Source organism: Mustela putorius, unplaced genomic scaffold (genome assembly GCF_011764305.1).
Source record: "Mustela putorius furo isolate JIRA1106 unplaced genomic scaffold, ASM1176430v1.1 tig00000107_pilon_pilon_pilon, whole genome shotgun sequence".
Lineage (NCBI taxonomy): Eukaryota > Metazoa > Chordata > Mammalia > Carnivora > Mustelidae > Mustela > Mustela putorius.
In genome coordinates, this window is record NW_025421284.1 from 5,245,760 (window position 1) to 5,270,158 (window position 24,399).

At 63.8% G+C, this 24,399-nt stretch overlaps 1 protein-coding gene across 2 annotated transcripts in view; it reads left to right on the forward strand.

Annotated features, from left to right (window-relative positions):
- Nucleotides 1-24,399, forward strand: part of SLC9A3 (solute carrier family 9 member A3) — a 42,028-nt gene that overhangs the window by 14,994 nt on the left and 2,635 nt on the right. For both annotated transcript variants that reach the window (XM_045089427.1, XM_045089429.1), the window contains exons 2-14: nt 10,687-10,989; nt 14,220-14,380; nt 16,009-16,087; nt 16,686-16,863; nt 17,397-17,617; nt 18,420-18,622; nt 19,045-19,134; nt 19,214-19,284; nt 20,426-20,555; nt 22,516-22,631; nt 23,214-23,343; nt 23,550-23,726; nt 23,966-24,038. In XM_045089427.1, coding sequence (XP_044945362.1) covers nt 10,687-10,989; nt 14,220-14,380; nt 16,009-16,087; nt 16,686-16,863; nt 17,397-17,617; nt 18,420-18,622; nt 19,045-19,134; nt 19,214-19,284; nt 20,426-20,555; nt 22,516-22,631; nt 23,214-23,343; nt 23,550-23,726; nt 23,966-24,038 — 1,932 coding nt within the window. The remainder of the gene's footprint in view (nt 1-10,686; nt 10,990-14,219; nt 14,381-16,008; nt 16,088-16,685; nt 16,864-17,396; nt 17,618-18,419; nt 18,623-19,044; nt 19,135-19,213; nt 19,285-20,425; nt 20,556-22,515; nt 22,632-23,213; nt 23,344-23,549; nt 23,727-23,965; nt 24,039-24,399) is intronic.

Here is a 24,399-nt window from a genome sequence, read left to right on the forward strand (position 1 = left end):
TGCCCCCACCCTGGGCCCAGCGAGGCCAGCACGTGTGCCCTGTGCCCCTGGCTTTGCTGACCCAGGTTGAGTTACCTTGTCCAGGATGTGTGCATGGATGCCCAAGGCGGGAAGGAGTTGTGATGTGCGCTTGCCGGCTGGGGGGCTCTGGCCAGAGGAGATGGCCCAGAAAGCCTGTCCTACCTCCACATGCTCTCTATGTCCTCACATCTTCCACCCAAATTTTGTGCCCGGGCCCATGTGCATGGGAGCAGGACGCCTGAGGCATGCAGACCCCAGGGCACCCACGCCCGCTATCCTCATATCCCTCCTTCCTGTTGGCCGGACCAGAAAACTGAAAATACAGAACATAAGTGACATCTCCGCTTTTGTTCTCATCCGGCTGGGGGCAGAGGCTCGTGACCCACGTCCCTGTGAGATCCTGACTTTCATTTTACAACATCCCAGAAGGGACCTGATGATCCTCTTATCACGGGGAAGCCAAGTCCAGAGGCATAAAGTGAGGACAGCTTGCTGAGGTCCTTGGGAGCAGAAGCCGGGAAGGAGCGGCTCCCAGGGGGGCCCCAGCTCTCAGGCGGGCCTCAGGGCGAGGCCTCGGGGGCAGCTCCCAGCCCGCGCGCCCTGCAGGCTGTGCCCTCGCCGCCGATGCTCCTGCATCTGGCGCGGATGGCGGGAGGTGGGGGACACAAGAGCCATGGCCGTGAGGAGTGTCCCGACGGCGCCGTCTGCCCACATCCATCAGTCCAGCTTCTCTCAGGACCTTGCGCCTGTGCCGGGCTCCCGGGCCGGCGGCTGGCCTGTGGTCTTCCCACCTCAGGGACTGCTTTGTCCTCCTGCAAGGCCACATCCGCACGGAGTCACCAGTTGCCGGCGTTTCCTGCTGCTCAGCGCCCGGGGAACGGCCCGTGACGAAGTCCCGGCTTCGGGGGCGGGCGCTAGGAACACCCTGACAGCGGAGACCGCAGGGCCACGGCAGCCCACACGAGTGCCCACGGGCTCCCTTCACAGCACCCTGGGACCCTGCCCACCCGGTATCTGCGCAGAAGGTGTCCTCGGAGAAAATGGCCTTACTGGAATTCTCACCGGAAGATGTAAAGGTCGCTAAGACCTGAACTTGCCCCTACAGAGTATCTGCTCACGAGCCCTGTCGCCTGTCCGTGGCCCCGCCCCGAAGTCAAGCGGCTTCAGATCCTAGTGCCCACGGCTTTTCCGGAGGACCCGCTGCTCAGGCTGGGTGTCCCAAGCTCCACCCAGCCCCCAGGCCGAGATCAGCTTAAACCCTGGAGAAGAACGCCGTTTCCGGTCCGTCCAGCCTCCAGGGCAGGGGACGCTCCTCCTGGGAAGCAGAGTCACAGGGTCCCTGTGGTTCTGCGGCCTTCCCCACATCCCAAGTGATGGGCCGTGTGACTCCGGCGGGGACGGCTGTCCTGCCGCCTTCTCCCTGCTGGCTCCCGTGCCTGTCACGGCTGGAGTCCAGGGAACGGGTTTGTCGCATAGGGTCCCCACGAGCTGAGCCCCACCTTCGCTCAGCAGCCCTGCCCGGTGGGCACGGCCCTCAGTACAGTCAGCTTGACCCGAGGGGCTTGGCGTAACCCTCTGCCGGCTGTCCCCCATGGTCCCAGCCAAGCCCGGGCCCTTCCCCAGCCCCACTTCTTGCCCTGGACCCTCAGTTCTGCTCAGACCTGCTCCAAGATCCCCGGAAGACTGATCCATAGAAACTGATCCAACAGAAATCTGGCCTGAAGGGTTTCTCAAATCTATGAGTTTATGTCTTTCGCCAAACTGGGGACATTTGGGACCATGACTTTCTCAGATTTTTCCCCACCCCGTCCCCACTCGCCTCCCCTCTGGTCCCGTTGACACACACATCAGACCTTTCCACACTGTCCCACTGGGCCCCGAGGCTCTCCCCACTCTGTGCCTTTTTCGTCCTTGCTCCCGAGTGGGACCACCTCCAGCCGTCTGACTCGGAGAGCCCGATCTCTTCTCCTGTCTCGGCTGTGCAGTCTCTCTGTGGGATCTTTTATTTCAGAGATCGAACTCTTCAACTCTAGAATTTTCATTTGCTTCTTTTAGATTTCTTCTGTTTTGGGGTGCAGCGCACGGCAGCACGTGGGCCGGCCACATGTTTCTGTAGAGGACGTTTCCTGGGGCGGAGCTGTGCCCACCGCGCCCTGCATCGTGTCGGTTCTCGCCACGGCTGAGCCGCCGCAGGCACACGGGGAAGCCCGAAGCCTGTGCAATTTGCTGTCTGGCTCTTACGGAAGAAATTTGCCAACTCCTGTTCTGTTTTGCTACCGAGCTTTACCATTTTTAATTCCGTAGAAGTATATTTTCCTTACATCCTTGAGCATGATTACAGTAGTTCCTTTGAAACCTGTGTCTGCTCAATCCAACGTCTTGATCATCTCGAGAAATCCGTGGATGTGTGGATCCCATTTTCCTGCTTCTTCAGATCATGTGGTAATTTGGGGGTGTTCCCAGGACATCACGGCTCCGACGTTGCGATGACTCTGTGTTTGGCTATGTTCCTCTGGAGAGTTCTAATTTGTGCAGAGCTGTTTGTCACATTGCCATTTGATGAGGAATGGACCAAAACTGAAGTGACGGGAGGCAGGGGCTTGTCCCTCTTGTGTGCAGCTCAGGGCTCAGCCAGGAATATAGCCAGAGTTCCGGCAGAGCCTGTGGGATTTGGCCTCACACTGCCCAGTGGCCTCAGCCGTGCCTGGCCCTGTCCTCACTCTGTTGATCCAATGAGACTACACGCTTCTGTCTGAGTTTTAATGGCTCCGCAAGACCCTGGCTGGGGCTTGTCCTTGGGAAAAAGCCGTAAAGAACAGGGAAGTCAGAAAAACAAACACAAAAAAGAAAACAGGCCGCCCCTTCCTTCGAGGTCTGGAGCCCTCCGGTGTCCCTGCCCATCTCTCCACGGTGTTTAGCTGGCTGTTCTCCAGGGGTGGATGGTGCATTGGGTCCACCCCACCGGTGTCTGGCCCCAAAGTTATAATTGTCAGAGATCCTGCTCTCAAATCTTTAAGTTAGAGCCACCATGAAATCATAAGAAAGCAAAGCCTAAAGCACGTGATTCTTTATACTCGGAACGCTCTAGAAGCAGCCGGCCCCAGAAGGGTTGAGGAGGGGAGGGCGGTCGGGGAGAATGACGCCATCATGGGCGGCCTGACGAGCTGTCGGCCTGGAGGTTCATGGGCTCTCGTGACAGCTAGTCACTGTGCGTGTCTGCAGGTGCACGGGGGATGACCGATGACATCTGCCGCGCGGCTTCACTGTCTTGCCCACCCTACGAGGGATAGCCTGTGGGGTGGACACCTCTGAACACAGGAGGAGGCTTTTCTAGAAGTCGAAGCGCTGCTCTGGGTCTCTCCCTAGTGCTTGAAGCAGGCTGGGGCCCAGCCTTCCTTCTGTCTTCACTTCTGTTGTTCATGGTAGCTCAGAACGAAGAAACTGCTTCTTCCCAGAGAACTATTAACAATTTCCATTTGTTTTTAAGATTTTATTTGTTTGACAGACAGAGATCACAAGGAGGCAGAGAGGCAGGCAGAGAGAGAGAGAGAGGAGGAAGCAGGCTCCCGGCTGAGCAGAGAGCCTGATGTGGGGCTCGATCCCAGGACCCTGGGATCATGACCTGAGCCGAAGGCAGAGGCGGCCTCCAGGCACCCCAACAATTTCCATTTATTAATTTAAAAAATGCACAAAGTCTGCTTGAGTTTTGTGAGTCTGCAACATTTAAAGTGTTTTTTGGTTTGTGAGCAGCAGGGCCAGTCCTGAAAGGGCTCCATTGCTCTCAGAGCTCGGCTCAGGGTCCCGGAAGCAGGCCCAGCCGGGGGAGTGGCCGGGCTGGCCCGTCTGACGACAGCTCAGAGCACTCATCCACGACACCCTTGCGGCCACGGCCTGTGGGTCAGCGAGGTAGTATTTGAGGACACTGTCAGTATCACACTTCCTGTGACCCCACCTGCTGCCTCGTGAGGGGGCACAGAGGTCAGAGCGAGGGGGTCTGTGCCTCTCCGCGTGGAGCAGGGAGGGGCCGAGAGGCAGCCCCATCCTGGGAAAGTGCTGGAGGAACCCCACACCGGTCTGTAGAGCGGGTCCTGGGACCCCCCTGCGGGAGTGCATGTCTGTGTCTGTCTCTGCGTGTGTCTCTGTGTCTCTGTGTGTGCACGTGTGTCTATGGACCTCGGTGTGTGACATTTCAGGTCCAGCCCTGACTTGCTTGTATTACTGAGTGAAGGGGTCCCCCGAGCATGCCTAAGCGCTCCACACTCTTCTCTCGGGAAGGTCTGCCCTGCTCGGTCTGGTCACCCCGTCGGGCAGCGTTCATTCGGCTTGGCTCGGACACGTTAAAGTAAAACCAGAGGATTTACTGTGCTCTTGCATTTGCGTGGACTCAGCTGAATTTTGTTAAGGTCCTTGGAGGCGGTGGCCATGGTCGGGCTTGACCTCGGGGGCCCAGCTGCATCCCGAGGGGGTGTGACGCCGTCGGCAATGACCTTGCGGAGCCCCCGGCACCCACTTGGTCCGGGCGCGCTCCAGCAGCGGCCGACTGGCCGGCGGGCACCTCCTGACCTTCCGCACCCGGCCGGGGCTCCGTAATTACAGCTAAACCTGTGTGTTCCCGCGTCGCTGCCTTCCTCAGCCGGGCGTCTGTGCTTAATTAGGTGTGACTCTCCCGGCCTCAGCCGTCAGTTAGCTGCGGGTTAACGTGCCCTTGCTGGAAGGCACCGGCCACGGTGCTGGGCGGGGGGAGCCCCACCTCACTCCCCGTCCCCGCGCGGTCCGCGCTCCCTTGGCCCACTTTGGCGTTGTCCTCTCCTGTCCTTGTCACTCTTTCGTGTCCGTCCTGGGACTGTGCACACGTGCTTTCCTGCATTAGCACCTCAAATATTTGCTGAGCGGGCGCGGACACTTGGTCAGCCGCTGCCCCTCGAGCGTGTGGGGAGCCGCCGCTGTTCTGCGGATCTGCGTCCTCGTTCCTGCTCTGCCGCCGCCAGGCCCAGCGCGCCTCGCAGCACAGCGGGTGCGTGTGCGGGACACGGGCTCCCCTCCCCCTCGGCGAGACACACGGAGGGAGAGGTCCGTGGCTCCTCGAGGTCGCGGCTCCTCGAAGCCTCGCGTGTCCTCTGCCCTTCCAGCCACCAGGGTTGGCTTCTCCCCAGCAAAGGCCGTGGAATCTTGACGTGGAAGGTTGCACCACCTGATTGCTTCCCAAGGTCATGGCCACCCTGAGGGCGCGTGGCCTCTCTCTGTGTGTGCAGCTTGTGTTCTGGGGCAGGCCAGATGTGGAGGCCCCAGAGCTCCAAGTTTCCTCTCAGGGTTGCCTTTGCTGGGTCCTTCTGTCTTTGGAGGTGAAGCAGACAAAAGTTGGGAGGGAATTAGGATCTTTCCAGCCTCCGTTGTAGTCTTGGTGGCCAAGCGCACCAGAGCCCGTGGCCTCTGCAGCATGGACCGAGGTCCTGGTGTTCTGCTGACAGGGGCCGTGGTGAGGTGCCGGCACCCCGTTCCTGCTCTCCGAACCCCAGCCCTCCCTGCTCCTCGGAGGCCCGGACCAGCCAGCAGGGCTGCAGAGCCAAGGGGCCGGGCTGTAGACAGAGACCCACAGCCCCCACCCTGCCTCGGGGATTTCCATGGTGGCCCAGTGACGTACAGCGTTGTGGGAAGGATTCGCCCCAGCTGGGAGCCGCGTCCCTACTGGGTCCATCCAGGTTCCCAGCCCACAACAGGAGCCGCGGGGCACCTCCAGCAGAACTCGGCCTCCTAGCTCCTAAAATGCCCATTATGTGCTTAATGGCTGAACCACCAGCAAATTGCCACTTAGAATCAATCAAGGCTTCCATTTAATTAGTTCATTACAATGCAGCTGCCATCTGAAGGGGTCGCAGGTGACGGGGAGAGCCGCCACAGGCCCGGCCAGTCTCTGGCCAGCCAGACTCGCTCTTGAAGAATTCCCAACCAGAGACCCCAGCCACTCGACACTGGCCCCCTCCCTCCTGACAGGGCTGGGTGGCAGCTGTGGACCAAGCCTGGAAGGAACGGCTCCCGTGGGGGGCCACACTGCCCACCTGCCAGCTGGGAGCCCGGAACGAGGGTCCCGGGGCTCCCTCTGCACGCTCTCGGCCCACAGGACGAGGACAGCAGCATCCACCCCGATCGGTAGCTCTCGTGGGCCCATCCGAGGCAGAAGGTTGACTCCGCATCAGCGAAAGCAGGGCAAGTGAGGTCGGGTCCCGACAGGACAGAGAAGCGCCTGGCGGCCGTGCCAATGGTGCAGAGAGAAGGGACCCCACCTGGCCGAAAATGTGACCCAAGAAACAGAAGGAAAGTTCCCACAGAGCTTACACCCCAGGAAAGTGTCCGCGCAAACGCAGACATTCCAGGGGAGATGGAACAGGGAACCGGTTCAGGAGTGTTTTCGTGGGGAAGCACGCGGTGTGAGATCAGAGGCTGGGCAAGTGTGGGAGCGGGAGCACTTAGCGTGAGCGGCTGCCCGCGGGAAGGTCTGAGAGATTGCCACAGGCGCGGGGGCCGCAGGGACCAGAGGACAGGCGGGTCCGGGGCGGCCGGTCTAGAGAATGAGCGGTGCGGTCTGGGCGCCACCGACCCCAGAGGGGAGCCTCCCTTGCTGGCCGGGTGCTCGCCGCCTTCTGCCCCGGCGTCAAGGACTGCGCTGGGTGTGGCTGTGGACGCACACCTGAGACGGGCCGCCCCGCCGGGCGGTGGGGAGTCCGTGGGAAGCTGCCCCACAGGGAGGGACCGAAGGGACACCCCAGCACTAGGGGAGACGGGAGTCAGCGTGAAGACCTGTCCTTGCTGCGAGGCTGTCCTCCTGGACGGAAAGGTTCTCCCGACAGACGGACCAGACAGGAAACTGGTGCCCGTTGGGGTGAGCTACAGAAAACCCAGGCCACCCCGTTCCCAGCTCTGGGCTCTCTCAGAGCCCCAGCGTCTGCGACCCCAGGACCCTACCCGGGCGGGCTGGTGAAGACGCGAGCCAGCGGGGGCAGAGGAGGAGCGGGGAGGGCGGTGTGAGCGCAGAGAAGCGAGGGGATTCGGGAGCCGATGTCGGTGCGGGAGACTCTCTCTGGGGTTAGGCGAGTCCTTCCGTTTCACAACGATTTTTAAAGATTTTCTTTGCTAAAGCCAAGTGGAACCTTACAAGTGGGTCAGGACACACAGACATGCAAATGGCCTATTCCAGAGCACTGAACTCAGGAGCCACAAAAGCAGGGCCAGCAAGTTTCCCTACACGGACGTCTGAGCCGCGGAAGCCACGCAGGAAGGGAAAACGGGAGCGACCGCACCTCGACCCCGACGGAGCGGGGACCAGCCCCGGGCACGAGCGGCCGCACCCCCAGCGAAGGAGCAGCGCGTGCCAGGAACAAGCAGCTCATAGAGAAGGGACGGACTGTCCCCCAGGTGTGGGGAGATGCTCACAGCTGCCTCAGAACAGGACAGCGACACCAAAGCCGCCAGCCGACGCTCCTGCTCGCCTGCCCGGCACGCGGGCAGCTGTGTCCCCTGCGTGTGTCCCCTGCATGGGCAGCTGTCACAGGTGCATCTCTCGGTCGCAGACATGCTCTGGACTGAAACGCGCACGCCTGCAGCCACCCAGCCGCCCACGCTCACGCGGTGTGTCCAGCCTCAGGGCGCCGGAGGTTGGGCCCCCGCGCCTGCCTGCCGTGCCGTGTGCGCTTGGGGTTCTCGGGGAGTACAAAGCTCCGGCTCTCTCTGTCTACTTCCGGGCTGACTTTGGAGCGGGAGCACCGGGTCTGGAGTCAGCTGGTCTCTCCTCCGCCCGATTCCCAAGTTAACGAGATAGCCTGGTGACAGCTGCCACACAGGGACGTGCCTAAGGGCGGGGCCCTGCCGTCCACGCCGTGTCCTCCTGTTAGACAAGCCGGGTCCCGGGCACCAGCGGCGAACTGACCACATCAGGATCCCGTGTGAATCTCTAACTTGGGGAGAGACTGGGACTAAAGCCTGAATCCTCAGCAGCGTGACCCGAGGCCGGCTCTGGAGCTTGCCAGCAGTCCGAGAGCATGCAGTGATCCCAGCCTGAAGCTACCCATGGTGCTCCAAGCTCGTGAGGACACGCTGTGGACCCCATCCTCGGAGAGGCCCACACGCCGGTGCTGCTCGGTAGCCCGCCCAGAGAGGCCACGTCCTGACACTGGAGAGGCGAGAGGGGCATCCAGGAGCTTGTCACAGGCATGACCCCTTGCGCAGCCCGGCCAGGGGGCACACCTTCTAGAAAGCAGAAGCGTGGTGGTCAGTACAAGGGGTCCCCATGGCCTTGGGTTTGTGGACAGTCATGAGGGCAGGGGAGGGCGTGGCGTCCACCCCAGAGAAAGGCACCCCTGCCAGCCGCCCTGCCGAGGACAAAGATGCAGGCCAAAGCTGAGCATGACCCCAAGAGGGCCCCACCTGCAGGACCACTGGCTCTGGACAGGGACCAGGGGCTTCGTTAACACAGCTTCTGGGCACCAAGCCCGCTGGGACAGGGGGAGTTACGAACCCAGCTGTCTCTGGACATGAACAAATGAACAGAGAGGCTCCCAACAGAGGGGACCCGTACCCCAGACCTTGCTGTGACAGCCCCGTGCTGGGGTCTGTTAGAAAGCAGAGCCCTTGCAGCCTGGGGTCCGCAGCAGGGCCCCGACTGGCAAGGGCTTCGGGTGCTGCTCCCTCTCCCCCAAAGCATTGGGGAGCACCCCCTCGACAGGCTTGCTGGCTGTCAGCCCCTTGAGCCCACCTCTGGGGCACCATGTGCCGCCAAGGAGCCTTGGGCCGGCTGTGTGTGAGGAGAGCCAGGCCCGGGGAGCCCAGTGCTGGACACCTGTTTTCCTCAGCCCAGCCCGTGCCCCTTCCAGGCTCAGGCAGGCAGAGCCAGGACGCCACAGTGAGGCCAAAGCCTCAGGATGTTTTCCTGCGACCGGCTGGCGGCCCTGAGGACTTCTAAGGAACCTGCCATCCGTCACTCTTGGCGGCCACTGCCTCGTGCATTTGTCGCACTTGCCCCGGTGTGGTTTGGTCATCGTCAGTCAGGTGGCAGTGTCGAGGTGCTGGCTTCCCGGGGCCTCCCCCCCCGGCTTCCCTCCACGGGCCTTCCTTCGCCGACCTCCTGGGAGGCTCTGTCTTGGGGAGCAAGGGCGCTGTCTTCACCGAGCAGTGTGAAAATTTTCAGAAGAAAGATCAGAAGTTGACAGAATACAGGGAGTGCGGCCGTGGCGGGGCTTCAGGAGAGTCAAGAGCCTTCGGGACATGGGGGGCAGATGCCCAGCAGAGTCTCAGGTCCCAGAAGCATTGACCCCTTCTGCCTCCACACGCAGAGGCCTGGTCCTTCGCAGAGCACAGTGACCAAGCGCGTCGGTGACACTGGGGCACACTGAGAAGGGTCTGTGTGGGCCACTGGCAATCTGCTTCTCTAGCAGACGTGGGGGACCGTGCAGGAGGGACAGAACAAGCCCTCAGGGAGTCTCCTCCAGAGCCAGCATCCAACCCCCATGATGACCCCATCGTTCAGCAGGCCAGGGAGGGAGAGCTGCGCTCAGGCAGGCAGCCTGGAGGCGAGGGCAGGTGAGACCAGAATCCCCCGGGCCCAGTGGGCCAGCCTCCCAAAATAGGCTGGGTCAGCAGGCAGCTGGGACACCTCAGAGTACAGCCCTCCTTTGACTTTCCAAGAAGGCTTCTCCATGCACAGAGCCTTGGCGAAAGGGAAGGGAATTACCCAAGTCTCCCAGAGGCCGCTGGAGCCAGGCTCTCTGGTCCGCATCCCAGTCATGGTGAAGTCAGGGTCAACATCGGGGTTCTTCTCACTGCTCTCCTGAGTCTCCAAACAGGAGAAATGGCCCCCCGTAGGTCCATGGGACTGGCTTGCTCAAGCCTGGGGCCCCCCTGTCTCCTCCACCCCTGCAAGCTTGCACAGCGGCTGTGGAGCTAGTGTCTGTGGGGGACCCGCGAGACCCTGACCCCGAAAGCTCTGTTCCCTGTGTCCTCCGGAGAGCCAGGAAGGGGCTAGTCCTCCCAAGGCAGGGAAATGCCACCAGGCCTCAAGCTGGGCACGGCTCCAGCACCTCCAGACGAGCTGGATGAGGTTGGAGGGTTGATGGTTGCAGCGGGCAGCCCTATCCAGAGGGCCGGAAGGGGCCATGTGGGGCCTGGGGGCTGTGGGTGCCCTGGGCTCTGCCTCCCAGCTCAGGCCTCCAGTTCTCAGGACCTGGAGCTGCCCCTCTGGAGGGACTGTGTCACAGGAGGCCGTCCCTTCCCCCGAGCCCACCTCCTCACCAGTCTCGTGGGCTGCCCAGGCGAGACCCCAGGGCAGGTGTCCCTGGGCCCTGGCCCCGAGACCCCCGCTGACCGGGGCCAGAGGGAAGCATCCGCAGACCCAGATGTCTGTCCTGTGAGCTGGCAGAGCCCCTGCCAGGCTGCTGGCCTGTGCGTCCACAGACCCCAGCAGACCCCAGAGAGGGGACTGGCTCGACCCCTCCCAGGTGTGAGCTGGGAGGCCCAGGAGGTCGTCCGTCCCCAGCAGAGCCTTCCAGCCCCGCGGGCCTGTAGCCTCTGTGTTTCCAGAAGGAAACCCGCCTGCGGGGCAGGGGCCTGCAGGGGTCCCGGACCCGCCCAGTCCCACGTGGAGGGGTCCCCGTGCCCTGACCGCCCCCTCCCCCACAGGTTTCCATCTGTCGCACAAGGTCACCAGCGTCGTCCCCGAGAGCGCGCTGCTCATCGTCTTGGGCCTGGTGCTGGGCGGCATCGTCTGGGCCGCCGACCACATCGCCTCCTTCACGCTGACGCCTACCGTCTTCTTCTTCTACCTGCTGCCCCCCATCGTGCTGGACGCCGGCTACTTCATGCCCAACCGGCTCTTCTTTGGGAACCTGGGCACCATCCTGCTGTACGCCGTCGTCGGCACCGTGTGGAACGCGGCCACCACCGGACTGTCCCTCTACGGCGTCTTCCTCAGCGGCCTGATGGGTGAGAGGGCACGGTGTCCAGGGGGGCGTCCGCGGGGTGGTGGATGCTTGGGACAGGGTCATCCTCGGGGTGGGGTCCTCGGGGCGGGGTCCTGGGGGAGTTCTCGGGGCGGGCTCTGCAGGAGCAGGGCATGGGCGGCTCTGCTGAAGGAAGCTCAGATACACGGTCCAGACCCGGGGAGGGGTGGGTGTTCAGGGTGACGAACCCCGCTGGTGGGTTCACTTGCTGCCTTGGTATGTTAAAAAGAAGGTTTAATTAGTAAACAACAAGCTGTCTGGCATCTCCAGGCTGAGGCTGTGCCCTGCTTGGGAATGAAATCTTGTCCAACCAGGTTAGCAGGTGGGCAGGGTAGCCGAGCAGCTGTCCCTCCCCGCAGGTGGGGTTGGGGCTCGCTTCCCTGCACCAAGCACCCGGGGTGGGGACAGCCCTCTGGCAGAGGCCAGGTGGAGGGCCCCTGGTAGACACACACCTGAGCACAAAGATTGGGTCGTTCCCCCCAAGCCTGCAGGAGAAGCCTCGCCGTTGGCCGCTGGGTCACGGGGTCTGTGCGTCCACGGCAGCTTCCCCAGCCCGTGTCTCCTGTCATCCATGCTCTTAACTCAGCCCTGGCCAAGAGCCGAGCGGCACCCCGCCCACCAGGGCGTGAGCCATTATCCACCTGGGAAACTAGAGCAGGTGAGGCCGGAGCTCCCCCAAGGCCTGCACGGGAGAGCACGGCCCGTGCTGGGGCTGCTGCCCGTCCGTGACATGGCTGTGCAGCGCGAGCTCCTGGCGTTGGCGGCGACCATGGAGAAGCGGGTGTCGGCACCTGGACGCCCGTCTGTGCGCTCAGCCTTGGCCCCAAACATCCTACCTGAGTGGACCAGACTCCTAGGGGTGGGCCCAGACAGTGGTTTCCATGTAACAGAAGGAGGTCTGTACATCGCTCCCCGGGGGGGTCAGGGCCTTGGGGCCTTGGTGACAAAGGACATGCACAGAGAAAAAGAGGCCAAAGGGCCCGGTGCGAATTGTCGCCTCTTCTGGCCCACGTGCCATCGCAGGACTTTGTCCTCAGCCCGTGGGAACTTGCACGCCCCTTTGAGCCTCGGCGACTGTTTGGCACCATCCCTAGGCCCGACCCGGAGAACCCCCCAGGGTGACATGGGGCCGAGCGCGCCCCGCCAGACCTTGTGGGCGAGGAAGCCTCTGGTGCTTTCGGTTGCGTCTATCGGCGACGCCTTTAGATAGCTGGGCCGTAGCTAAGACGACAGGCCCCTCCGGTCCCTGGACGCAGAGGAAAGTCCCAGGGTTTGGACCAGGAGGCCCTGAGGGGGCCTGTGCTCGGCTCTCGGGACGTGGCTGGCCGAGGGAGGGCATCAGGCAACGTCATGGAGCAGAAAAGCACCCGGGAGCCAACAAGTCTGTCCTCTCGCCAGACTCCCGGAGCCGGAGCCTGCTGGGGCTGCGGAGCTTGGGCTGTTTCTGCAGACCAGCAGGCGGGCTCTGAGGGGCGGCTAAGGCCAGGGAGCACCCGCCGAGGACAGGTCAGCCTAGTCCAGGCTGCAGGTAGGCCCGGCAGTGGGGATCTTGGGTGGACCTCTGGACGGGCATGCCGGGGGTTTGGCCCTGCAGAGGCTGTAGGCGGTCAGTCAGAGAGGCCTGTCAGAGGGGTGTGAGCCGAGGCCTTCTTGGCTGTGGTAGAGACAGGGTCCTGGAGCCCACAGCTGGTCGTCAGGAGCCCACAGTCCGGTCGGGCCCCGGAAGAGCCTGTGGGTGAGGGACTGTCCCACCCGGGAGGAGAGCAGGCTGCTGCTAGAGCTGGGGCACTTGCTGCCTGGACGCCGGCTTCTAGAATGGACCACCAGTCTGTCAGGGCTTGTGGACGCTGAGGGGCCATCGAGCCGGGAGGCGATTTAAGGACGGAACACCTCAAAGGAGGGTGTGCCTCGGGGACCCCCTGGCATCTGAAGCAGAAAGGACTGTTCCCGCCTCTGCCTGACCCACAGCATCTGGAGGTGGAGAGTGAATCCTGAGAGTCCCGTTCCAAAAGGGACATTTTAGAGTCACTGGGAGCTGGTTTCTGTCACCACTGCAACACCCAGACTGTGGCACTAGGCTGTGGGGTTCTCAGAGCTCACAGGAACCCCTCCACAGACTCCACCTTCTCTCAGGGGCCCTGCCTGGCCCTGAGGCGAAGGTTCCTGCAGAAGCCCCCCGTCCTGGACCTGGAGGCGGCCCTTGGCCCTGAACGGGCCGGCGTCCAGCCCATACGGTTTCCCCCTTCCCCACCCCGGCGGGCCTGACTGCCCCCTGGGGTCTGTTTACGCCCACTCAGCCCGGGGAGGAGGTCTTCCTCCAACCAGCCCCCCCGAGAGCAGGTGTGTGTCCCGAACAGAGCGGGAACAGGCGACCACAGGCGGCTGTCTGAGCCTTTGTGGGAGGACAGCTGCTGGGCTGGGCTGTCACCCAGAGCGGCTCTGAGACTGAGCTGGACCTGGAAAGACAGAGAAGTTGGAAAGTGCCCCTCGGCTCGACCCTGGGGCCCTGCGAGGAGCCAGCCGGGCTGAGCTCGGAGGACCTGCACCTCCCGGTCCCTTCTTCTCCCTCCTCCTCGCCGAGCCCCCCCCCCTCCTCCTCAGACCTGCCTGGAAACCCTCCTGCTGGAGGCCCCAAGGTTTCCCCAGACCCTGTGAGGCCTGACCCTCCCCCCCCCCCTCCTTCTCCTCCCCTGAGGCTTGTCCTGTTGCTCTGATCTGGGCTGAGAAGCCACTTCCCAGGTAGGCCGTCCCCCCCATCCCCCGTCAAGCCCCGACCTTCTCCCCAGCACTTAGACCCCTGCGTCCCCAGACAGCAGATGGCCCAGGGCAGGGCTCTGATGCCATGCTGGGCCTGGCCGGGCACCCCCAGCCCCTTGTCTGCTTGTAGCAACCCCCCAGAGGGGAGCAGCCAGGCCCCGGGGAGGGGAAGGAAGAAGCAGGGCAGTCAGTCCCCACTGGGGTGAGACCCACCGTTCCGGAAGGCTGTGGGAGCCCATGGGAGGGCGGCAGGCAGCGTGACCCAGGTTCTCAGAGCCGGCCGACCCCAGAGCTAAGAGAACCCAAGTCCCCATCCTGAGAGGCCTCCAACAGAGCCGTCAGCGGGGCAGCGGTCCGAGGCAGCCCCCCGAGGCCGAGGGGAGGAAGTGTCCCTGGCTCCGAGGTCCTCATTCTAGGCCCCGAAGGGCTCTCGCTGACGGCGCCGCTGTCTCGCAGGGGACCTGAACGTCGGACTGCTGGACTTCCTCCTGTTCGGCAGCCTGATCGCCGCCGTGGACCCGGTGGCCGTCCTGGCCGTGTTCGAGGAGGTGCACGTCAACGAGGTCCTGTTCATAATCGTCTTCGGGGAGTCGCTGCTGAACGACGCCGTCACTGTGGTGAGTGGGTGCCCGGCGGGCTCTGGGGCTTGGCACGGGGCATCTCTGTGCATCTCCCATGCCGGCCCCTGGCCACGACCTCCCCCGCCTCACAGAGAGGGACGTGTCCCTCTCCCGCATCGTCCGTTCTCCTGCCCTCGCGGCAGCCGTCTGTCAGCCCCGCCGTCTGTCTGTCAGCCCCGCCGCCAGGTTCCCAGAGCAGGACGCCTCTCTGGGCCCAGACTCCATGCCGCCCGTTCCCGAGTCCCCGGAGGGAGCTGACGGAGAGGCCAACGGGAGGATCTCGTCAGAACGAAGGAAGGAAGACTGGCGAGCGTGGGTCGTGCGCGCGTGAAGGCTGATGTCTCCTCAGGAGGGAGCGTGGCAGGTCCCCTGCGGGCGGGCAGGGGCTGGAGGACCCTCGCTCGGCTTGGGTGCGAGGCTGCAGGTGCCTTGGTCGGAGCAGAGACATCACAGAATGTGGGGATGTATCCCAGCAGCCCAGGGCTTGGACTTCTCGAAATCTAGCCCTGATCCGGGCCACGCGCTCCGTGCGAGCGAGCTCTGGGTGACGGAGTGTCCTCCCCACGCGGGTCAGCCGCGCTGTGTCTCCAGCAGCTGCTCTGGGCCCGGGGACCGGGCCCCACCAGCCCCTCTCCTCGTGCCGGGGCTTTGCACGCACAACAGGTTACGAAGATCTGTCTGTAGCAGTGGCGTCTCCAAGGAACCCCCTCTCCCGTCCCATCAGTGTTCAGGAGACTGGGAAGTCCTACGGCTGTGCTGCACCTGATTTCTGACGCAGCAGAGAAGGGGTTCTCCGGGGAATGGGAGATTAATTTGGAGCTTGATCAGAAATGTAACCCACAGCCCCTCAGAGGTTGTGCTGCTCTGTGCCCTGGCCTCGCTTCTCTGTGGAAGCGCGAACCCCAGCCGAGCCCCGGAGCTCCCCACACAGCCCTACCGGAGGCTCCTTCTGCCCCCGCTGCATTTCCGTGGAGACACCAGAGCCGGGGTCCAGCCCTCAAGGCCTCTGGAGGCCCAGGCCCTGCCCCCCGACCAGTACATCCTCAAGCCCACCATCCCTCCTGCTGCACACCCTGCCTGTTGGGGTCCTTGGCCCCCTGAAGCAGACCTGGAGAGGCGGGCTCGTGGCCCACAGCAGCCCCTCGGCCCGGCGTGTGGAGCGGCGCGTCGTCAGGAGGCCCGGGAAACACCGCAGTGCCAGGCTGAGCTCGGCCCACGGTCATCTGGCACGTCTGGACGGGTTACCGTTGAAACGAGGACATGCACGTCCCACGACCAGGAGTCGGCGCAGTCATGCAGTCACGAGAAACGAAATTCTGGCTTCATCTAGGAAGACAAAACAGAGTTACATGTGGTGGGGGGCCTTGTGCTTTGCTGAGTGCCGGAGAAGGCCAGGTTTGCTCCTGAAGGTTCTAGTTCCTTCTGGAAAGTTCTTCTGCCTCTCCAGCCCACCTGTTGGCTCATCTCTGGCCTTTGTCTGATTGACCAGGTTGCCCCATGACGCTTTCCCTCTCTGAATTTTGGTGGCTGCCCCCGGCTGCTCCATTCAGACCAAGTCCTCAAGGCCTGGGGCCCGAGTCAGGGAGGGCTGACCCGATGTCATCTTGTCTCTCTGTCGTCCCCAGGTCCTCTACAACGTGTTTGAATCTTTCGTGACGCTGGGTGGTGACAAGGTGACTGGCGTGGATTGCGTGAAGGGCATAGGTGTGTGGCTGGTGGGTCCGTGCGTCTGGGGACGGTGGGGGCCTTGTCTCCTCTCCAGCATGGGGACCAGCTCCAGGCTTTGGCACCAGGCCTGCCTCTGGGACCCACAGCCTGTGTAGGAAAAGGCATTTCCACTTGGAAGCTTCAGTGAGAGTTCCCTCCTGTCCCCAGCGTGTTTCAGGCGCACAATTTCGTTGGGTCCTGGGGAGGCAAGGGCTGCTGTCCCACGAGACCAGCCTGTCTGGTTGGAGGACGCGGACCTGGTGTCCTCCGTGGCCCTGAGTGAACATTTCTCTGGGAAGGGACAATGGCAGCCTGGCTGTCCTGGGGGCCCAGGGACAAGCCTGCCCGCGGCTGCCTTCTCGGGCTTTCTCCGCGATGGGTGAGGGGCCCGGGCTCCCCGCTCCCCACATGCCTGCCGGCCTCTCGGGGGAAGACTGGCCTCTTGTTTGCCGGGGGGTTGGCGCCTCTGTGGGGTTGCCAGGCAACCCCCGGGGAGGAAGGGTCTGGATGGGCAGCCGCCCGCGCCCACGCGGGCCAGCCGCGCCCGGGCCACAAAGGGCCTTTGAGGCGGCTCAGCTGGCGCCCTCGCCCGCAGTGTCCTTCTTCGTGGTGAGCCTGGGCGGCACGCTGGTGGGCGTGGCCTTTGCCTTCCTGCTGTCGCTGGTGACGCGCTTCACCAAGCACGTGCGCATCATCGAGCCGGGCTTCGTGTTCGTCATCTCCTACCTGTCCTACCTCACCTCCGAGATGCTGTCGCTGTCCGCCATCCTGGCGTGAGTGCCCTGCACGCCCACGGCCCAGGCCGCCACAGCCGCACCGTGTCCGGCGCCGTGCTGGCGTGTGGGGGCGGGGGGGAGGGGGGAGGGGGACGGCCCCTCCCTCCCCCAGTCCCCTCCAGCCCGTCTGCCCGGCCCAGTTCCCTGTGAGGGGCGAGCAGTCACTCTGGGGGTGAAGAATCTGGTCTATTCAGGTTTTAAACCAGGAGTTGGCGTTTTCAAAGAGCTGTTCTTGAGTTCTGCCTACACACAGCCTCTTCTGGGTGCCCCAGGCAGGAGGCTGGCCAACACCCTGTGACCCAAATCTGCCCCAGCAGCCCCCCCCCACTCAAGAGCCAGCTGCCGCCGGAGTGGAAGACACTGGGGCAGCCCACTGGGTGGCTCAGGGCTCAGGTCTCGGGGTGCGGGGAGGCCCAGCTCCGAGCCAAGGGTCAGTCAGTGCGGGGGTGCACGCCCAGGCCCCAGGCCCACGGCCCCGTGCAGGCGGCGTCTCGGCCCCCAGGCTCACAGCGCGCTCATCCTGTCCCCAGCATCACGTTCTGCGGCATCTGCTGCCAGAAGTACGTGAAGGCCAACATCTCAGAGCAGTCGGCCACCACCGTGCGCTACACCATGAAGATGCTGGCCAGCGGGGCCGAGACCATCATCTTCATGTTCCTGGGCATCTCGGCCGTGAACCCCCTCATCTGGAAGTGGAACACGGCCTTTGTGCTCCTGACCCTGGTCTTCATCTCTGTGTACCGGGCTGTTGGTGAGGGGGCTGGGGGCTGGGGGGGCGAGGAGGCGTGGGGGACGATGCCGCAGATGCCGGGGGGAGGACGGGGGGGGGGCATGGGGAGGGCACACGATGGGGGATGGGGAGCAGGGGAGGAGGCGCCACGACAGGGCGGCTGGGGGATCCGCGTGTTGGAGGGCGAGGGTGCGGATGTGAGGACAGTAGAAGGTGGACAGTGCGGACAGTCTGGGGGGCCGTGGAGCGCTCGGGGGTCCCTGGGAGCCGCAGCATGGCCAGGTCATGGTTATCTGCAGCGAAGTTTCAGGCTTGCTTCCTGGCCTTGTCACCTTGAGATGGTGAAAGCACAGGTGGGGGCAGGGTGGAAAGTTTTAGAGCCTAGGGGACCCCGTTTGGTTTCCCCTTGACTCACTCTGGATGTCATCGTTGAGGACGCCGACGGAGGCTCCTGTGAGGTAGGGGCCTGCTGCCAGCTGTGACCCTGTGGCCCACTAGTGGGGTACGGGCCAGGGAGGGACCACCACCCGCTCTCGGCTTGTCCTCAGTGGGGGCCGCCAGAGCGAGACAGGGTCCGTGGTCCTGGGACACGAGGCCTCCTTTGCCGCCTGGGTCACAGGGAGTCGGACCCTCGGCCGGGATAGAGCAGGTGTGCAGGGAGGGGTGTGTGTGGAGAGCAGGGCCGCGGGGCGCGTTCTCCTGACGCGCTCAGGTGCCAGCACCCTCACTGCCACTGCCCGAGCAGGGGATTCGAGGAGGGGGCGAGGCGGCCCACGGAGCGCGGGGGTGTGGGGGTGCGCGCTGAGTGCCTCCCCACTGGCAGGTGTCGTCCTGCAGACCTGGGTCCTGAACCGGTACCGGATGGTGCAGCTGGAGATCATAGACCAGGTGGTCATGTCCTATGGCGGCCTGCGCGGGGCCGTGGCTTTCGCTCTGGTCGTCCTTCTGGATGAGAGGAAGGTGAAGGAGCGGGACCTGTTCGTCAGCACGACCATCATCGTGGTCTTCTTCACGGTCATCTTCCAGGTGGGCTGGGCGCCCATCCCCCCGCCCCCACCTCGCCGGGCCGGCCCTGTGCGGGGACCAGCCTCGCCAGCCGCCAGGCCCTAATTGCTTTTTACTATTTTAGTAACTAGGAGCCGTTTTGTAGGTTTTCATGCGGCCCCACAGGGGATGCAGCACGATTTGGCCTAAAAATGTCCTTCACGTGCTGCCCTGGCTAGCGAAGCCCCAGTTAATATTTCGTGGACCAGACGCGTGCAGGGGCGTGTCCCACTTCCCCCCTTGCTCTCGGACAATCTAAGGGAGCCGACTGGGGGCCCTCCGAGCAGGGCCGAGTCCCTGCGCACCGGCGGGTGGCTGCGGACTCACCCACTGGGGGCTTGGTGGGCCGGGCGGGCCCCCGGGCTGGTGCCTGCCTGCCTGAAGGGCCAACCCCCGTCCTCCAGGGCCTGACCATCAAGCCCCTGGTGCAGTGGCTGAAGGTGAAGAGGAGCGAACATCGGGAGCCCAAGCTCAACGAGAAGCTGCACGGCCGGGTAGTGGGCCAGGGGCGGTGGTGGGGGGGCACCTGGGTCCCTCCGAGGGATGCTCACCCACTTCTCTCTCCTGCGGAAGGCTTTCGACCACATCCTCTCAGCCATCGAGGACATATCGGGGCAAATTGGACACAACTACCTCCGCGATAAGTACGTGGCCGCAGGTGCCCCTGGCTGGCGGAAACGGAGACATTTGGAGGCGTGTCTCTTCGCTGTCAGCCTCCCTCCCTCTGCCCCTCACGGGAGGACCACAGGGTAGAAAGATCTTCCCCGTACAGCAGCCTCGCAGAGCGCTCGCTAACCGAAGAACTCTGCCTTCAGCAGGAGCCAGGAAGTCGCTTGCCTAACTGTCCGAGACCCCCACCCCTCGGGACTCCTGTTCCCCCAAACTCCTCCTCTCCCTGGGACTCCCCTGTCCCCGGTCCCCCTCCTGCCCCTGGAACCTCTCCTCCTGGACACTCTCCTCTAGAAGACCCCTCCCTACGGCCCCCTTCCTTCCTCTGGGACTCCTCCTCTCCCAGGACCCCCTGGGGACCCTCTGCCTCTGGGACCCCTCTCCCCGGGAGCCCGTCATCCTGGAGCCCTTCCTTCCCCTTGGGCCCCTCGCCCCAGGACCCCCCCAGCCTCCTCCTCCCAGTGGATCCCTCTCTTCCCCCTTCCCCACCATGTCGCTCTAGGTCATGGCCATTGGGCTTCGGCTAGATGCTCCACTTCAATTCTCTCCTGGCTACCCCCTCTTCTGACCCATAGGACCGGCCGTACCCTAACTGGGTTGGATGCAAAGCCTCCTTCCCACCAGCCTGGGTCTCTCCTAGTGTGGGGGCTCAGGGCTTCCTGCTCCCCCAGCCCATGCCTCTGCAGGCAAAATGTGTGCCCCCTTCCCTGTAGCCAGGCCCCAGGGGCCTTGCCCTCACCCGGCTTCGGCCTTTCCAGAAGGCCAGGTCATCAGTTGGAAAGCTCAGCAATGTTGTATCAAATGAGAAAACAGAATCCAGAATTTGACACACGTTCTCACGGCACGGGCCTTCAGATAGGAAGGGAGGAACAGAGCACAGATGGAGGAATAACACCCCTGAGGGTTATTCCTTTTATTTTACAAGTCTCCTTTGTGAGTTTACTTGTTATAATAAGTGAAAATCAGGGGTGGGGGGGGGGTGTCTCCTGTGCCTCAGTCCCTGGGAGACCATGTCCCTGTGAGTCTGGGCAGTGGGAGGGGGCACGCCGCCCACATGCTGCCGGGGCCTTGCCCACAGCCAGTCCAAGTGCTGACATCGTGTTGGTTCCCCCCCAGGTGGTCCAATTTTGATAGGAAATTCCTCAGCAAAATCCTCATGAGACGGTCGGCACAGAAGTCTCGAGATCGGATCCTGAATGTTTTCCACGAGCTCAACTTGAAAGACGCTATCAGCTATGTGGCTGAGGTACCGGAACATTCCGTCCGCTCTCCTGTTGGAGCTGGTGGCTGAAACAACACCCAGCCGTGGGGTGTGGACAGCCACTGGGCTCTGGGGCAGCAGGCCAGGGAGGGAAGGCCCTGCACCCCGAGCCCCAGGCGGGAGCGCGCTGGGCCTGCCACAAGTTCCCCACGTGAAGCTCCTGGGGCCTCCAACCCCCCCGAGGACGGCTGTGGGAGCTGAGCACAGAGTTCTCCCTGCGGCTCTCTGGTGGGTCTGAGACGGAAAACAAACAGGGCGTACAGAGTCGTGCCCCTCGACATGGTGCACACACGTTCACGCATGTCCACACTCGCACAGCCATGGACACAGAGACAGCAAGAAGGAGGTCGTGCATCCTGTGGGGTCACAGGGGACACACCTGCGAACAGGCTGTGGTTCTAAGGTCCCTGCAGGTGAGCACGGACACAACACCTGCCTTCTGTAGGTAAACAAATCCACCTCACGTGTTCGGAGCTGAGGGGCCAGAGGGGTCTCTCCACTAAGCAGCAGCCAGTGCCTGCAGTGAGGGTCAGTGAGGGGCTCAGGGAGCATACGGCAGAGGAGGAACCAGCCCTGCCCCGCGGGCTGCACGGCGACTCTCCAGACCGCACTGTCTCGGAGGCTGCCCCAGCCCACAGCCACTCGGTCAGGACTCTGGAGGCGTCCTAGCAGGTGCCAGGACTCCTCCTGGGACACACAGTCCAGCAGCCCCTCCCCAGGGGCCACACGCCTCCAGGCGGTGCACACGTGTGACAGTGACCGGCCCTTTGCCTTGATCAGCCGGCTGCCTTTACCCCATATGCAGGCCCTAGGCCCCAAGGTCACCTGGCGCCTCACCAGCCTGGGCCTACTCAGCCTGGGGAGCTAGGTCCGTCCCGGCAAACCTCACGGACCTCATCCAGGGGGCACAGCCAGGGCCCTGGAAGCATCCGTTCCTTCAAAGGGGAGTGTGAGTCCTGTCTCCAGTGGGCTTGTCCAGTCTCCAGTGGGCTTGTCCACACCAAACGTACAGCCCGATACCCCAACACAACCAGGGGTCCCTCCAAGACAGATGGACACAGGGGAAGGGGCCTCTACACCATTGGCCAAGCTAATGGCAGCGTGCTCCCCTTAGAGCCCCAGCCCACAAGCCCCAGGCACTGGGAGGGACGAGGTCCCCTGCTGTCTGCACCTCTGGCCCAGGGCTGGGCGCTGCTGTGCTCAGATCTCTGCCCTTTGGCTCTGCAGAGGCTTCTGTGTCCTCTGAGCCTGGATGGACGGGCAGGGGGCTGTCCTGCCTGTGCACACAGTGACGTCCCCTTCTGCTGGCAAGCCCTGTCTCTTGTGGGCGCCCTGATGCCCCGAGCCCCCACGTGAGAGATGCAGGCTGCGGGCAGCGTCCCCACCGCGCAGGGCACTGACTGCCCCCCTCCAGCGACACGGGCTCCTCCCTGCTCAGGACTGGCTCTGCCTGCAGCCAGGATGGCATGTGATCCTGGGCTGGGCCTCTGGGCCTCCTGCCCCGCCACATCCGGCCCTGACCTTGGTGCCCTCCCAGCCCCACGCCCACCCCTGAGGAGTTCCTACTCTTTCCCAGGGGCCCCTTTGGCCCCATACTCCCACCCAAGGAGAGTGGCTGTTCTCAACTTCCGTTCCTGTTGGGCTTGGCTCTATGTGACCTTAGTCTCATTCAGTTCTGGACAGAGGCCTGGGGGTTCCCCTCTCCGGGCAGCCGGGTGGAAGTCCCCAGCAGGGACAAGAGACACCTCCCCAGTCTGGGGGAGCAGCAGTGTTTCCTGATGCCCACTGAGGGTCTGGGATGAAGGACCCATGGTCCTGTCTTCACTTGCCCCTGCCACCACCAGCTGCCAACTCAGCACTGCCTTACCAGCTCTCTGAGGGCTGGCGGTTGCCCGGCATCAAGGCACTCCACGGCGCGGGCTGATCCGCTCTCCCCTCCCCACAGGGAGAGCGCCGTGGGTCCCTGGCCTTCATCCGTTCCCCCAGCACCGACAACATGGTCAATGTGGACTTCAGCACACCAAGGCCCTCAACCGTGGAGGCCTCTGTCTCCTACCTCCTGTACGTGCTCCCGTTCCCCTGGGGTTCCGCCAGAAGAGCCCCCCCACCCCGGCCTGGCCCCTCCCGCCATGGCCCGGGAGGCTGCTCTGGGGAGGGGTCTCACCTGACCTGCACATCCCAGGCCCTCCCGGTCACAGGCAGCAGGGCCCCTGTGGACAGTCAGTAGCCTGTGGGCCTCTGGGGGCCCCTGAGAGTCATAAGCGGGTGGAGTAGAGGCCCCGGACTGGACCCCGGGATCTAGGTGTTTCCGGCTACAAATACACCTGTAGGAAATGTGAGCATCTGCCTGACGGGAGACAGAGAGAAGAGGGAGCCGGCAGGACCGGACAGATCTGGGGCTGAGGCCTCACCCCCGGCCACCCCTCCCTCCGCGGGGCCCAGGCCATGGGCCTCCTGCTCTGTTGTGCTGCGCAGCGGGGGCTGGGCCAGCTGGGGGAGGCGTGCGGAGGGCAGGGGGCACTGGGTGTGTGCGAGGCAGGTTCCTGGGGGGTCAGTTCCTGAACCAGCCTCCTGGGGTTGGTGGCGCCCAGGCTCAGGGGTCGAGGGACGGGCAGGTGGGCGATCACGGCGGCCCCCACGCAGGAGGGAGAACGTGAGTGCGGTGTGCCTGGACATGCAGTCGCTGGAACAGCGGAGGAGGAGCATCCGTGACACGGAGGACATGGTCACGCACCACACCCTGCAGCAGTACCTGTACAAGCCTCGGCAGGAGGTGGGCGTGCGGGGCGTGCGTGGGGGGTGGGTACAGAGCCTCCTCCTCTGGGACGGCCTCAAGGGCTGGCGGGACGCGGGGACTCAGCCTCGCCACCGAGTCCCTGAGTGCTCTCGCTCTGGCTGGGGACTCGAGTGGGGCCGTGAGGCTGGGAGCAGCCTGTGCGAGGTGCCCCTACTGTGACCGTCCCGCGGCCTCTCCCCCAGTACAAGCATCTCTACAGTCGGCACGAGCTGACCCCCAACGAAGACGAGAAGCAGGACAAGGAGATCTTCCACAGGACCATGCGGAAACGCCTGGAGTCCTTCAAGTCTGCCAAGCTGGGCATCAACCCGAACAAGAAGGCGGCAAAGCTCTACAAGAGGGAGCGTGCCCAGAAACGGGTGAGGGCAGGGGGCGCGTGGCTGTTGGCAGAGGGACTTGGGGTGTCCTGAGGCGTGGGGTCACCCCAGGGCACCCCCAGGGACAAGCCCGGGTGGGCGCTCTGCACTGGAACCACTCACAGTGCAGGACGGGCCCCGGAGGGCTCTGGGCAGCGCAGCACAGGCTCGTCTGGGACCGGCTGGGGCGGTCGGGGTCTGGGTGTCGCTGTGCCCCTTAGCAGTTTCCTTTTGTTTCTCAGAGAAACAGCAGCATTCCCAATGGGAAACTGCCCCTGGAGAGCCCCATGAACAACTTCACCATTAAGGAGAAAGGTACTGGGGGGAGCACAGTGGAGTGCTCACCAGCAGGGCCCAGAGACACAGGCGATGGGGCAGGAGGGGCCCAGAGGGGGTCCTGCCAGAGACCCTTCCCCCTGGCAGCCAGGACCCTCCACGGGGTCCTCCGGTCCCACCCTGGGCAGGGGGCTGCTGCGGGAGGAGCGGGGACCGCAGGGCTGGACACGCACCCTGGCTCCTCTGTAGCAGGGGAAGACCAGCCGCGGCAGCTTCGCTCTGCCTGCCCTGTGCTGACATGGCGGTCCGGGCACTGCCAGCCAGCAGGCGACCCAGAAGAGGGTGGGGAGCGCTGTGTGTGTGATGACACTGTGGCCTGGTGACAGGCCTCGGGGTGCTC